The sequence below is a fragment of the Callithrix jacchus genome, chromosome 6 (assembly GCF_049354715.1).
Source record: "Callithrix jacchus isolate 240 chromosome 6, calJac240_pri, whole genome shotgun sequence".
In the NCBI taxonomy this organism is placed as follows: Eukaryota; Metazoa; Chordata; class Mammalia; order Primates; family Cebidae; genus Callithrix; species Callithrix jacchus.
The window spans coordinates 152,258,474-152,274,252 of record NC_133507.1 but is presented as its reverse complement, the minus strand read 5'-3'; the positions used below and the strand labels follow the sequence as shown (position 1 = coordinate 152,274,252).

Genomic DNA, 15,779 nt, shown 5'->3' with positions numbered 1-15,779 from the left:
GCTGAAGTGGATCACCTGAGGTCAGGAGTTCAAGACCAGCCTGACTAACATGGTGAAATCCTGTCTCTACTGAATACAAAAAATTAGCTGGGCGTGGTAAGCGCATGCCTATAATCCCAGCTACTCCAGAGGCTGAGGCAGGAGAACCCTTGAACCCGGGAGATGGAGGCTGCAGTGAACTGAACACCACTGTACTCTAGCCTGGGCAACAAGAGCAAAACTCCGCATCAAAAAAAAAAAAAAAAAAAAAGTGCCTGGCACAGAGCAGGCACTGAGGATCTTCCCATGTAGGGGAGATTCTATGCGTTATCATCTGGAAACTCAAGAAACTGCTGCCAACCAGAAATCAACTCTCAATGGCCTTTGGGTGGGAGAGATTGAATGGGGCCCTCAGAGTCTGCTTAAGGAAGAGCTGGACCCAGGGCATAACAGGATGAAAACCCTTTGTTAAGAAGGGTCATTCAAAAGCCTGGAGAGGGGCTGGGGGGTAAAACACCAGTAGAAAAAGAGCAACTGCTAAGAGCAAGCACAGAGAAAAAGGTGAATACTAAGCCGGGAAAAGGAGGAGATGAGGACGTTGGCAGTGGAACCTTAGCCTAGTGACTGCAGCCAAAAACTCTGGACAGCTCAAACTGGTGAGCGTGGAGTGTGTGTGGAAACCAACAGAATAGAATATAAAGGGCAAAGAGCATGTGGACCTGCAAAGTTTAGGGTGCATGTGACCCAGACCAGCAGAGTTGCTCAGTCAGTCAGCAGATGGAGGAAGAGGATTCCTGATCTTCCATCTCTCTGAATTCCAGTCTATTCCAGGACCTCATATAACAGAAGAAAGACTACGAATCATTTCCCAAGTCCAGAAGACTAAGCAGCCAACTTTTAGGGTGGGCTGAATTTAAAAGCTTTCTAAAAGCTTGAGTTTAGGCCAAAACATCACGTAACTAAGACAGCCCTGAATCCCTGAAGAAATCCTGCTAACCTGGGGGCTTATTTTCACACTTTGACAAACCATTTGGCCCTATTTCCTACTTGATGTTTGATTGTGTCTAAGGACAAGAAATTCTTCCAGCTGTGGTTCACCTCTGGAGCTTTTATAGTGAGAAAGTTCTTCCTGTGCTAGGGTCAAACCTACCCCCAAGTTCTTTCCAGGAACCATGGAGCCGACAGACACATGCTAGTCCAGTTTCTATGGGTCTTGTTTCAAATACAAGTAGTAATTGCATGGCAGGCCCCTACCGAGTCTTCTCTTCTCCAGGCTAAATAAGTCCAGTTCCTTTAACCACTCCTCCAGTGACAGGGTTCTGAGTCCCTCTCACCATCTACTGTCTTGTGAAAGTCATCTATTTGTCTGTGTGCCTCTTAAAGTATAGCACCTTGAATGGAACACATTCATGTGTTGTTACCTAATAAGCTCATAGTGGACTGAAACTATCAAGCTCCTTAGGCTACATACTACATGGTCACATGTCATCCTGCTGGTCTCTGAATCTTTCTAAGTTTTAGGATCCTCTGTTATCTGCTGTCCTTCCCTTCATGGCTAACATCTATACATTTAGGGTGCCTCGTCACCCTTTATTTCAGTCATTAATAAAAACATTCAGCTGTGCTGGGTGGGCAAAGCCCCATGGAGATTCACTGGAAGGTCCTCTGTAGGGTGACGGCAATTTACTTGCCAATAGCATACGGATATGACATACAACTCGTTGTGAATCACTATACTGAAACTCCATCCAGCACAGCTATTTCACAGTTTCCATGAAAACAGATTTGTAGAAGTATACATTTACATATCCTTATAATGAAGGAATAATTCTAACGGCTAATGTTTACTGCACAGATACTGTGTGAAGCCATAATAACTGATATGCTCGTATTACCTGCATCGGAACACATGAAAAGACTGAGGTGACATCAGCAGCAGAGCTGGTATGAACCCAGGCAGTCACACCCTTTAAACCCCCAATCCACCAGCACCATGAGATCAGTATGACTGAACTTCCTCTTAGTGAATGCATAATGGGTGTGGCACAGTCTCCTTTTCAAAATGCTCAGAAACCATCTCTTTAGAAATACTTTCTAGAAGCTTATGCAGGTATAGTATCAAGCTGCAAATTCCATCAGCCTTCTGGGGAATCTACCTTCTTTCAATCTAGAACACTGGAAACATGTTTTTGGCCTTCTAATGCCCCTCCCATCTCCTTAATTCCTCAGAAAAAAGGAAAAAAATTAACGAATATATGGCCATCTGAATTTTGGACATATTTAGAGCAGTTGTTTTTTTTTTTTTTTTTTTTTTTTTAAACAGAGTCTCACTCTGTCGCCAGGCTGGAGCGCAATGGCATGATCTCGGCTCACTGCAATCTCTGCCTCCCAGGTTCAAGGGATTCTTGTGCCTCAGCCTCCTGAGTAGTTAGGACTATGGATGGGCATATGCCACCTTGACTGGCTTTTGTATTTTTTAGTAGAGACAGGGTTGGGCAGGCTGGTCTCGAACTCCTGACCTCAGGTAATCCACCCACCTCGGCCTCCCAAAATGCCAGGATTACAGGTTTGAGCCATGGCACCTGGCCTAGAGCAGTTTTAATTTCCTTTTAAGACTTAACACCTGTTCCAAGGCTATGGATGAGCCACCATGTGTTTGAAAACTTCTGTGTGTAGAGCATGAACCACAGATCTATTCTCCCTTTCCATTATAAAATTATTCTCTGCAAAGAGGAGACTAGCAGCAAGGCAGGAGAGGAGTAGCTCTGTGTCCCTCCTTGTCGGCACCTCTGGTGTGCAGCTGGGAGACTGTTCCTGCTGGTCTTCCTTCCTCCCCTGACTGGAGTTTCCTTCAGGGAGGAGTAAGAGGGTGACTTCCACCTGTCTGGTAGTTTAGCCACCCTGAGATTCTGATGGGAGGTCTGTCCTCTCTTTCATGTACTGTCTCGGCGTAGACTCTGGTGACTTTTGTTTCTGGGAGAACCCTCTGTCTGGGGGCCTCTCCTCTTTACTAGCTCCTTCCTTTGCATGCAATCATGAGCACCTGAGATGCACAGTCCAGGCCAGCTCCCCAGTGCTCTCTCCTCCAGAGTTCACCCTTAGGACACTACCTTGTTTTATGAAGCTTCCCCTTTATCAATTAGGGGTGACCTGCCTGGCTGCTCAGTCCCCCTCTCTGGCCATGACTTGATAGGGCCGCTTTACCCATAGCGATCCATCACTGCCATTTTTTCCTTGGTGAGAATTATCCAAAGAAGCAACCCTAACGGAAATGAAAACTATCAGCAAGGCCAGACAGGACTCACTGCAAAGGCCATTTTCAGCATGTAGTCAGCATAATCTCTCTCACCTCTGGGCCACCTTTACCATCTGTGCCAGAAGCATGTCATCCACATCCTCCACAGGGTCAGGGGTCTTGCTGCATTCTCCCACACCACTGCGGCTGCTCAGTCCTCTTCCCTCACCCTCATGTGCCCAGAGTGCTGCCACCCTGGGGCTCCTGGCTGTCCTTCAACACAGGGGAATCTCTCCTTGACACAGGTGCTGCTACACCTCCCTTCATGGTTCGTCTGCTGCTTCTGAATGGGGCACACTCTTCCACCGATGCATTATAAGCATGAGTCCTAGCCCACCACCTGCAGTGACAACTAAGACATTATACTGACCACTCTATGTTATAATCTCAAATTCATTTTGTTTTGCTTTGTACACTGACATACAAATATCTGGGCCCTCACCCGAGGCTTCCGATTCCCTCTTTAAGATGTTTGGGCAATAAATCCCTGGGGGCCTCTCACACTGTGACCTGATTCTCATTCAATGTAAAACCCTAATGATCAGGTCCCCAGGTGTCATCCTATCTTTAGGGCATTTATTCACCCTGAAGTGGGACTTATTTCACCCAGGCACCAAAGTGTGTGCTCATTATCTCGTGGGCTCTTCATAATCATAAAACTGGACCCTCCCAAGAAAGGTGGCCACTTCTCATTGTGACAGTGTTCATGGTTTCTGAGCATGGTTGTCTGCATATCAGTATGCTAAACACGGGTTTACATTAAAATAGTTCTACATATTTACTGATAAGGTTAGGCAACTTACGTAAGGGAAAGTAATCTATAAAGGCTTGCTCTCACTGTAAAAAACAGACTCCTCCTTCATTCATATACTGTACACAGCACAGAGCCTTGCAACTCAAAACAAGAATCTGCATCCTATACCATGCTGTCACATCATGTATGTATGTAATTTATACAGATACCCACCAATGGAGGGAAGGGAGACGGGGGAGCGGGGAGGATCCATTATGGTTTGAATAGTGCAGGTGATTCTGTCCACGCACTACATGCAATAGACACGATCCAGTGTGGGCAGGAGATGGGAGAGGTGAATCCACTGTTTCCTCGGGCCTGTCCACAATATGAGTATTTCTCTCCTGAATGTGGTCCTAATATTTCATGACATGTATATTCCAAATTAACATAACCCTGAACAGAAGCCAACTACTTCATCTGGTGCTTAACCAAAAAAAAAAAACTGCTACACAATGTTTCAACACAGGAGAAAAGTTGGTTGTTACACACGTTGTACAGTATGCCATACTTAATCATAATTTAACAGCAAAGTAAAATTTTGAGTATACAGGACTTCTGTCTTTTAGACAGACTTTAGAATCTAACTTTTCCACCCTTTTAAAGCTGTGACTTTACTGCACATACCTGCATCACACAAACACATATAAAATGTATCTTTCTCTTCCCACTAGAGGGCAGTCACGTGTAGATTTAGAAGGGTAATGAAGGTTTAGAAAACCAGCACACCTGTTAATCTTTCAAGCATATTTAGAATTCTAGTTTTTACGTTACCTTGAATGTGGCAAATGCATCTGAAGCTATGTCAAATGTTGACATTTCGACATATCTGAAGAAATCATAAAACTGTTCTGACCACAAAATGATTTTTGCAAGTGGTTCATGTCTGATGCATTCTCTTAACATTATTCCACAATTTAAAGCTATTTCTGGAGATTCATACCTGCAAAAACAAAAAACCCACATGATTGCTCTTTCAAAACTCCAACACTGAACCGTTCAAACTTTTAGGACAGGAAGCTTTCAGACAAGTGTCTTAACTAAACGACCATCGCAGATTACAGAAGGTATTTCTCTCAGAGCAGCACATGTACTCAGGTAAACTGACTCCAGAGCACGCACACACACTGCTTGGTGGTGACTGCCTTAAATCAAAGAAAAATAGCCATACGAGTGACTGTGTGACCACATGTTCATTATTTAAGCAAAAAGATTTCAGGAGAAGTATTTCGGGTCATACCACTCCATACAGGGGGGTTAGCTATTACAGGAGTACCATACTCCTCACACTCAGAAAAACCAAAAGCTAAATCAAAAAACAGAAAATAAAATATTTCCCCAAATTCAAGAGTAACTAAATAGGTCTATAAATGTATAGAATTTATACCTTGTTGTTTCAATTCAATACTCAAGATAGTACTTAGAGACTCTCTGCCACATGTGAACACTACCAAGCTGATAAGCCTCCTCCTGAGGACTTCACAAAGTGTCCCCATCAGAGAGCCTAGGGGCCATGGAGCAGGCGGCCCCCTTGTCAGCTCTCTGCACACAGCCTTCTCTGTGCTCATCCCTGCGTCTCTTGCTTCTTATTCCCCTGCCATTAGTGAGAATACCTCTCAGCCAAGCAAGAGAGCCCTTTCCCCTTCAGACATGCACAAGCCCTCTGACTGGACTCTGCCGCCCCCTCAAACACGTCACTCTCTTCTACTTCCTCTCCAGCTGCACACATTGGCTCTTTCCACCTCACATTCTCCTCTAGTTTCTTGTAGTCACATTCCATTTCCCAACATGCTAGTGAAATAACCAACCACCCAGCAAAGATTCCCTCTTGGCTAAACAGATTCTTCTACTTAAGTGTCCTGACAGTGCTGTAAAAACCAAACCAAACCAAACCAAACCAAAACCTTTCATGGTTCTTCTTTTTATCTCTCTGACTGTTCCTATTTCTTGCCTGGCTGAGGTCTTTACCTGTAGCTGACAACCTGCTAACGAAAGCCCATACACTCTCATGGCTCCCACGACGACTACTAACCCCATGTCCGTGTCTACCCGTGAAATACAGTTAGGCATTTTCTGTTGCCTCTGGACAATTTCAGTTAAAGGGCTACTATAAACTCAACGTGTCTCAAATAAAATCTCATCCCCCTCCAAAAAATCACCCCCTCAACCCCCCTGCTTCCTCATTTCTATAATTTGGTGTCATTATTTTGTTTCAGTTCTACAGTTCTAAACCAGGTCTACAGAAATTTCCGTATCTGTGCTGTTCACTGTGGTAATACTGGCCACATACAGCTACTAAGCACCTGAAGTTTGTCTAGTGTGACTGTGGGGCTGAATCTTAACTATTATTTAATTTAAATTAATTAATCTGGTTAGTAGCTACTATATTGCACAGCCCAGTTTTTCTTTACTCCAAATCTTCTCACCTTCAATGTCAGGTTTTAAAAGCCTTTAAAGGCTCTTAAAAATATTTCTCTGATTATCTTAGTTTCATTTCCTTTTATCCATTCCCACTGTTACACTAATTCATACCTGGACAACTACAAATGCTTCCTAGTCAGCATCCTTGTTCAAGCTCTGTGGTAATAAATCTACCCAACACACAAGTGTATCAACAGCATTTCTAGCTCAGAAGCTTAAAATGATTTCTTCTAGCTAATCAAATAACTTCTGGACTTACTGTCCAGTCTTCCCCTCATCAGATCTCCTGTTCTAGCACAATGCCACCTCCCACCCTGCCATACAACTTTCCGATTCTCTCCTTATTGCTGTCAATCATGTTACATTCATTACTGCGCCTGTACCTTTGTTCCCAGTCCTATACCATTAGGGTGCCTTCTCGCTCTTTTCTGCCTATGTAAATTCTAAACTACTAGGAGCTCCAATCTCAAGTCTTATTCCTTTTATCAACCCTTGCCTTATTAACCCAAACCACATTTTATTCTCAGAAGTCTGGTGGTACTAACTTGTTATCTAGTAGTAGTATCCTCTTACACATATGCTCATCATAGATCCTCAACAAGATAAACCACATACTCCTTGGCATCAGTAGAGGGATGAAGCTAGGGTGCTGACGGGGCTCTTACTTGACAGAAATACCTGCTTACAAAATGGCTGATCATACAAGTCATCTCTGCTGATCTTTAGTAGGCAGGAAGGACAAGGGTGAGATAGTTTGGTACAACAAGTTGAGCAGGTTTTGATGGAGGCTTGTCAACCTTGTCTAAATGATAAAACCATAAACCAATAAGTCCAAGGCAAACAGTTATGCTGTATAACCTGTGAGCATGAGAGTGAACAGCACATTAACATGTAAAATGCCAGTAAAAAAAATCCTATCGCCTCCAAATGTAGACTTCAAATGCATGCTAATATTAGCAGCATAGCCCCCCAAATAAGTATCTAGCACAGAAGTACTTACAGATTAAGAAGATAATCACATAATATGGAAGCAGTCTAAATCAATCAACGAAAGTACAAAAATCTTAAAATGCTGTTCACAGGGCTCCCTGAAGGAACAGCTGTTTCCAGGTCTGGCAGGACTCGTACAAAACGAGCAAGATGGTTATCCTATGCCAGAAAGCAAGGAAGCCATCACAAACTGATGGGGTCTTGCCAAAGCATCACAGAAGCCAACTTCAAGGAGCTCCCAATAGCCAAAGATGAGGTAATCTGGATACAAGAAAGTAATGACTGGAAGGGATTGAGACATATCAAATATATTAAAAAAAAAAAAAACAAACTTGAGTTTAAGGCTGGGCGTGGTGGCTGACACCTGAGGTTGGGAGTTCAAGACCAGCCTGAGCAACATGGTGAAACCTCGTCTTTAAAAAAAAAAAAACAAAAAACCTTGAGTTTATAATGACCCTTAAAACAACTCAATGCTTATCTAAGGAAGTGGCCATGTCGCCAACTGATTATACTAAAAAATGAGATAATATTTTGAGATAACTAAGTCATCAAAAAAAGGAAGGGTTCTTCTTTATATAAACAATTATATGAAGAAGAAATAACACAATTGGGAAACGGCCATTCTGAATCTAGGCAATGATTGATTCTCAATGGAAACTAAAACCACTAGTGAAAGGGCAGATGACAGACTGACAATATCTACATCCACTGGTCAATCGAACATCACCAGAAATGGGATAACCAGTGTCACCTGATATGAAGCACACAGCACCATCCATGAACTTCCCCCCCACCAAAGTGAATCTGAATCTAATAAAAAAGCCAGATCTACTATCCACCACTTAAATCGATAGCGGATAGTGGAACATGTTCAAGAAACAACAGAAATGCAAGTCTAAAACAGAAAATGTATGATTTTTCTACAAAACAAGCAATCCAGGCTTCAACAAAGAAATGGCATAATATTAACTATTATAGATGAAAAGAGAGCTCAGAGTTCTATTAACCAAATTCAGTTTGTGGACCTTGCTTGGAACCTTTTTTTTTTTGAGACCAAGTCTTGCTCTGTCACCTAGGCTGGACTGCAATGGCGCAATCTTGGCTCACTGCAACTCTGCCTTGTGGGTTCAAGTGATTCCTGTGCCTCAGCCTCTCAAATAGCTGGAATAACAAGTGTGCGCCGCCACGCCCAGCTAATTTTTGTATTTTTAGTAGAGACAGCATTTCACCATGTTGCCCAGGCTGGTCTCAAACTCCTGGGCTCAAGTTATCCACCTGCCTTGGCCTCCCAAATGCTGGGATTACAGGTGTGAGCCACCACGCTCAGTCTGGAACTAATATTAAATAAACTAACTGTGAAATGCTCTTTTTGTGAAAATTGAGGAAATCTGAAAATTGGGCAATAGACATCAGGTTTGCAAATGGTATCGTTAACTGTGTTATACTGTGTTTTGTACTGTGTACTAGGGACATACTGAGGTGATCATGTGTCAGAGGAAAAAGGAGGCAAGGAACAAGAACGACAGAACATTCGTAACTGTTGAAGTGGGTTGAGGGTAGGAACTGGTATGTCACATTATTCCCTCTAGTTGTATGTACATTTTTCACAACAAAGGTGGTGGGTGGGGCTTCTGGTTGATTGACCAGTTGCATGCTCCACCCTACTTCCTAGCTGGAAGTGTCTGCCCTGGAGAGCGTAGGTGAGAGCTCCAAACTGTAAATTGTATCTCAAAAGTCTTTCTTTACATGCCATTTAACAACACTCATATGCCTCTGATTACTCTCAGGTGAAAATGTCGGCAGCTAACTAAAATACTGATTTGAATAATCACTGGTTTCTATGGAAAAGGAAATATGGGCTTTAAAAATACATGAAGGCACCTGAAAGCTGCTCTAAGAACACTAAAGGTTCACACTACCCACTACATGTTTACTCATACAACTCTGAATTGATACAACAAAAGTTAGATGCCAAAAGTTCTGTAGCCCAACATCTGAAGAAGTAACACAGATGGTTAGAAAGAGAAAGAGGGAAGCAGAATGCTGGCGTGCAACACAGGCACTGACTCATGCTTTGTCTAAACAAGTTTGAACTTGGGGGAAGTGTTAAACCGCAGAGATGTGAATCAGACTGAGGCAAGCTATAAAGCGAGGAGGAGGACAGCAAGCTGATTCATGCCAGTGGTCATGTCAGGAACATGCCTGCCCACCATCTTAATAGAACAGGCCCCACCAATGCTGGGACAAACAGATGCACACCATACTCGGGCTGGCACACGACTCTGGTGGGAAAGAACAAGAGGTTACCTTGCCAGTCAAGAAGGCTCAGGGATGAGGGAGAAGGGCATTTGTTTCTATGGTTCAGTCTTTAGGCTTTTCTGTTTTTCTCTGCTTTTAAATTGACAAGACCACCCAAACATTAATGCCTGCTTAGACCAGTAGTAATTCCAGGAAGATGCATTGTGAATTGCCAAATTATATGGATTAGTAAGAGGACACACAGAGGTAAAAATCAAAGGGCACTACTAATTCATAAACATGTACTTTGCTGACTCAACAAAGTAAAGCTATAGAGAAATCATGCTTCACTTAAGAGGCAGCTTTTACTGCCTTATGGTGTGCATATTATGTCCAAAGGAGAGGTCTTTCAATATAGAACTTAACTGATACTGCAATGAATTCCTACTTTTTAAAGTCCTAGAGAACAGAAGTAAGACCACAGAGGATTATTTTTTTCCCTTCAGGCATGCTGGATTTGTGAATTTAAAAGCTTAGAAATCACCTAATTCTAAGCTCCCATCTATAGGGTATTTTCAAATTCAATTTAGCTCACATATTGAATTTCAACAAGGAAAATGTGTTCAAAATCTGCGGAAAAATTATCTGACTCAATTACAGAGAAAATGCTTCCCACATTCAGCATCCTGCTTTTTTCTCAAGGCAACCTTTCCTTTATGTTCAACTAAGAATACAAATTTTATTACATTGTACATACCCTTTCAATAACATGAACAAAATATTCTGTTGGGTGCAGATGTATTCAACAGTAGGAGTTCTTGTACCAATTTGTCTTCTGAGAATATTGTTGAAAATTTGAGCCACGTCTTTTTTGCCCTATTAGGAATACAATCATTAACAAATTTTCCTGACTAAACATCAAAATGCCCATTCACCCTCCCAAATGAACTCGAATAAAGCGATTGTATTTATTGTTATGACTGAATATGACTTTAACACATTCATAGACATTATTTCATCCCTTCATTTGTAATTCCAAATTCTAAGTTTACTAGCGTACTACTTGTAACATGAACAATGTGTTAACAAATGTGTTGACTATATTCCACATATAATTTCAACCATTTCTAACTCTCAGGATCATGCTGACTCTGATATGAGAAACAAAACCCTGCAATGCTAACAGTCTAAGGGATCTGAATTCCAGCCAAATGGAACAAGCAGCTTCAAATAAGATGCTTACATTGGGAACACGATATGTGCTTTCCTTTTATAGTGATGGAAGGAAAGGAAAATATACTCTGCTTCTATATTAATTCTGTAGAAATCTGAGCTCTAATGGCAAGTAGATCTATTTCCCAATTAAACTAGGCCTATTTAGGGAAGACTTTATATAGATTAATAATGAAGGCACTACGTATCCACTGAATCTTACAATCAGAAAGCTGCACAAGAAATTAACAAATGGAGAGAACTGGACTTCAAGTGGCGTTTCTGAACCGCCACTTGTTACAAGGCCAACAAGCCCTTAGGAGAGTGAGTGAAATGCTAGCTTGCCAGCATATACCTAAAGCACAGAGATCATCCCGCACTAGCTCAGGAGCAGTAATGGCAATCTCTAAATCTCTAAGACCCAGCCTTAAGGGCATACTTGTCTTTTAAGTTGACATATATTAAATTCAGTGTCCAGGTCAGGTGGAAGCAGACAAAGGAGAAGGAACCTAGATGTTCCACTACATCCCCAACTTTGCAGAGGAAATAAAAATTGCTTTTGGAATTTGATACATTATTAAAAATACGTGAAATCAGCTATATAAATGGAAATATTGCAGTTCTATCTGCTCTACAGTAGGACAGAAATAAAATTTTATTTTCTTTTATTATCAGTATTAAACTCAACTTATGAACCATACCCTCTCATCTTTTTCCAAAATTTAATCTGACATCTGTCACTTTCTCCCCTGGAACATGTGCCTGTCTTTCAAGCACCTGTACAGACATCCATTCACTCAGGCTGACAAACACTGGGGCTTAAAACAAAGCACATGGATAACAAAGAGTTAAAGAGGGATGGCCATGCCACAGTGCTTCATGACCATATATGCGTCTTGACTACTCAGATGGTATCCAGGATCATTATTCTCACTGTCAAATTCACTAAATATCTAACATGGCGTGATCCAACTGTATTAACTTGGGCAACAATCTCAAATGCCTACCAGGGCTGGGCAGGAGATGCAAATGGGCCCTGAGACAGAAGTAAGCTGTGCCATCTACAGCAAACACAAGTGCGGATGCCCTGTGTTGCTACTCTGGTCTAGGTGAAGAGCCAAGTAGGACTACAGACCCATTATTGCTGGAGTCAAATTTTTCAAGAGAAGCCAGAAATGCAGACCCGTGTATAAAATCTCCTGCCACTTAAGTATTATATTAATTTAAAATTTAAAAGCAGTGCTAAGTAAACGAAATGCACATGATCTCTGGTTACAATGAATTAGCAGGTAAAGAAAAGACATAACTGGATGTTCTCTAAGACTGTATCTACCTCTGAAATTCTAATATTCTATAGTTGTCTTTAGATTGTTTATTCCTTGAATGCCAAGGGCCAGTGAATTATCAGAACACTACAGTGATCTAAAGAGCAGCTGTTTATTAAACACAACCTAAATGAAAGGGCATAATGACTATCTAAGAAACTCCACATCCAGTGTGATGAAACAGAGGAGGAACCCTGTCCCAAGCCTGAAACATCCTTGGGTTCCTGGCTTTGCTCTGCTAATTAGGCAGGCAGCCCAGGCATTCTGACATTCGAGGTCAGTAACCTTGAGCCAAGAGCCCAACAGGAATTTTAAGATGTTCCAAAATAGAGAACGTATGGAAAAGGATTATAAATAGTGTACTGTTTTTAAAAAATAAGAAAACTGATTTCTTACCTCAAAGTCAATGAGCTGTAAATCAGCTACCAGGGTGCTAAGAAGCCCACTATTATAGAGTTCTTGAGCAAGCTGGGCCACTGCTTCTGTCTGAGGCTCTTTTTCATTTGTGCCATACAGAATTTCTTTCATGGCAACCAGATTTTTGGAAACTTCTTCTGTAGCCTAATTTTAGAGAGAGGGATTGGGGAAGAGGAAGAAAAAACAATTTATTTTAACAAACATGTAACACATCAACATTTGTCAAATCACCCCTCTATATTATAGACCCCTATGAACAAGAAGCAAAGTGGGCAAACTCCATCCTTGCCCTCAGGGGCTCAGTGCTACACATGCGTGCACATGGGGACCAGGTATGCATACTCCACAGGAAGGCCAGCATGTGCACAACAGACAGCCAAACACTGAAAACCGTATTTATGTACGGCAGAAACAAAACAGGGAGAAAGCTTCAGTTCCTCAAGTGGGAGATAAACATCACCAAAGAGGCAAGTGTGCTAATCCCCAAGAATGAAGAGATTCTGACAATACTTGAAGATGGCATGAGCTAGGGATGAGGGAGAAGGGAAAGTACACAGCCTATCACAGAAAAGATGTGGTGGGAATAAGGGAGAGTGAGCAGAAAATGGCTTTGAGTGCAAAGCTAAGGTGTTAGTGATAGATAAAAAGTCATTAAAGAGCTTCTACTTCTGCTCAAGACAGAGGAATAAGGGCCAGATTTACCATTCCCCATGGAAAAGACTAATAAGTAGGGTAAGATATATGAAACGACTTTTTTTTTTTTTTTTTTGAGACAGGGTTTTGCACTGTCGCTCAGGCCTGGAGTGCAGTGGTGTGATCACAGTTTACTGCAGCCTCCACTTACTGGATTTAAGCCATCCTCCTGCCTTAGCCTCCTGGATACCTGGGACCAGAGCTGTGTGCCACCATGTCAGACCAATTTTTGTATTTTCAGTACAGATAGGGTTTTGCCATCTTGCTCAGGCTGGTCTCAAACTCCTGGACCCAAGCACTCTGCCCAATTTGTGCTGGGATTACAGGTGTGAGCCACCGTCCCTAGCCAAAACAATGACTTTTAAATACTGGACTTCAGGCAGCACAAGACAGCGATCCCTGAGAGAAGGAAACAAATGAGGGGAACTTCATAATTACCCCAGTTTCTTGCTAGGCCACAGCACAGGGAGGGGGAAGCCAGCCAGAAGAGGTGGTCTCCGTGAGTTGAAGAGGCAGAGCTGGCAACCCAGGGAGGCCAAGAAGACTAGAGTTTACAGGGCAGAGTGGTAGAGAGGTGAGAGCTGCACAGAATGAGCACGGCAGAGACTTCAGAGCCCACTCATGTCTTCAACTGAGTACTGATAACCACGTGTGTAAGGAAAGTAGCCAAGGCTAGGGATCAGGACCTTGGTGCTCACACAGGGCTGGAAATAGCTCTTGTTTCCTACCAGCTTAATGAAAAACCTCACATTCATCAGTCATCAAGCAAGTACTCAGGGGGTTTTGCCTCAGTAGTTACACAAAATTAATCCTAGGTCAAACCCTGTTCTGGTCCTGCCCAACAAAGCTTAACAGCAATCCTGGAAAGGATCAAAACTGGAAAACATGACTAATAATAATGAGGAGAACTAATCAACAGAAACAGCTGTAGAAATGGCAGAGAGGCAGAATTACTCAACAAGGACATTAAAGTATTTACTACTACTGTATTCAATATATTCAAGAAAAATGTAACGTGTTAAGTAAGAAACAAAAGGCATAAAAAACACCTGAATGAAACACTTAGAAACAAAACTACAAGGTCTAAGATAAAAATTACACCAGATAGGATTAATAGCAGATTAGATAGTACAGAAGAATAGTAACACAAAGTTTAGTTTGTAGGCTCTCTCTTAGTAAACACAAAGCAATCTCATAGATGTGTAACTGCGGTCCCCAAAGGAAATGGAAGGGCAGACAAAATATCTGAAGACATAATGGATGAATGTTTTCCAAATTTAATAAAAACTGTAATTGCATAGAGCCAAAACATTAAAAAATCCCAACCATGAGAAACAGGAAGACAATACCAAGGTATAAAATAATCAAATTGCTTAAATTCAGTGATAAGGATTCTTAAAAGTAGCCAGAGGAAAAAAATATTATGGACAAAGAATCAAAGAACAACAGACTTCTTGACAGAAATGATGCAAGTCAAAAGATAGTGGAGGAACATTGTTAAAATACTGAAAAACACAACCAAATTGTCATCTTAGAATTTTTATACCTAGCAAAAATATCTTTCAAAAACAAGGGCAGAATAAAAAGTTTTTGAGACACAGATCACCAGAAGACTCATACTTCATGAAATATTTAAGGGAGTCCTACTGGCTGAAGAAAAATGATTCAAGATAAAAATCTGTAAATACACAAAGGAATGAAAAGCAATGGAGATAGTAACGTGAGTAAATATTAAACAAAAATTTCCCTATTATTTAAAAGACAAATGGCTCTTTAAAGCAAAAATAACAATGTATTCTGGCGTTAAAGTAGAACAAAAACTATGGTAACAATAGCTCAAAGACGGGTAACAGAGGTATACAGGTATACTGTTGTCAGTATACCTTACAGTAACTGAAGTAGTATATTTCCTGAAGATGGACTATAGTAAGTTAAAGGTATATACTATAAGCCCTAAAAGCAACCACTTAAAAAAAAAAAAAAAAAACCAAAAGATTTATAGCTAATAAACCAACGAAGGAGACCCAAGTAGAGTATTAAAGAGATGTAACATAAAGGCTATAAAAACTTATATAAACTGAAGCATTCATGATCAGAAATATACGTCAGAGAGATTACTTTGCACAGATTCACAAAACCTCAGCATTTAATAGTACTTAGATCATATAGTTTCATGGTACTCAATTATGTAACCTTCTAACCTTCCACCAAATCACACTGCTTTACCTTAAATATTTCCAGTAATGCAGGATTAGCAGAATTCAGAATAAGAGAGTGTTTGACAAATTTATAATCAGACAACCATTGCTTCACTGCACTGTCGACTGTCCCCGGGTTTATACTGCAGATCAGCCAATATTTTAACTTTTCTTCCACATAAATCTTGTATTTGAAAGCAGCTTGCCTAAATTCCCTA

General features: G+C 41.3%; 1 protein-coding gene across 7 annotated transcripts in view; it reads right to left on the bottom strand.

Annotated features, from left to right (window-relative positions):
- CAB39 (calcium binding protein 39) overlaps positions 1-15,779 on the bottom strand; it is a 103,157-nt gene that overhangs the window by 12,495 nt on the left and 74,883 nt on the right. For all 7 annotated transcript variants that reach the window (XM_078328799.1, XM_078328801.1, XM_078328800.1 and 4 more), the window contains 3 exons: positions 12,650-12,814; positions 10,474-10,592; positions 4,842-5,010 (listed from right to left, as the gene is read on the bottom strand). In XM_078328799.1, the coding sequence (XP_078184925.1) occupies positions 4,842-5,010; positions 10,474-10,592; positions 12,650-12,814 (453 nt within the window). The remainder of the gene's footprint in view (positions 1-4,841; positions 5,011-10,473; positions 10,593-12,649; positions 12,815-15,779) is intronic.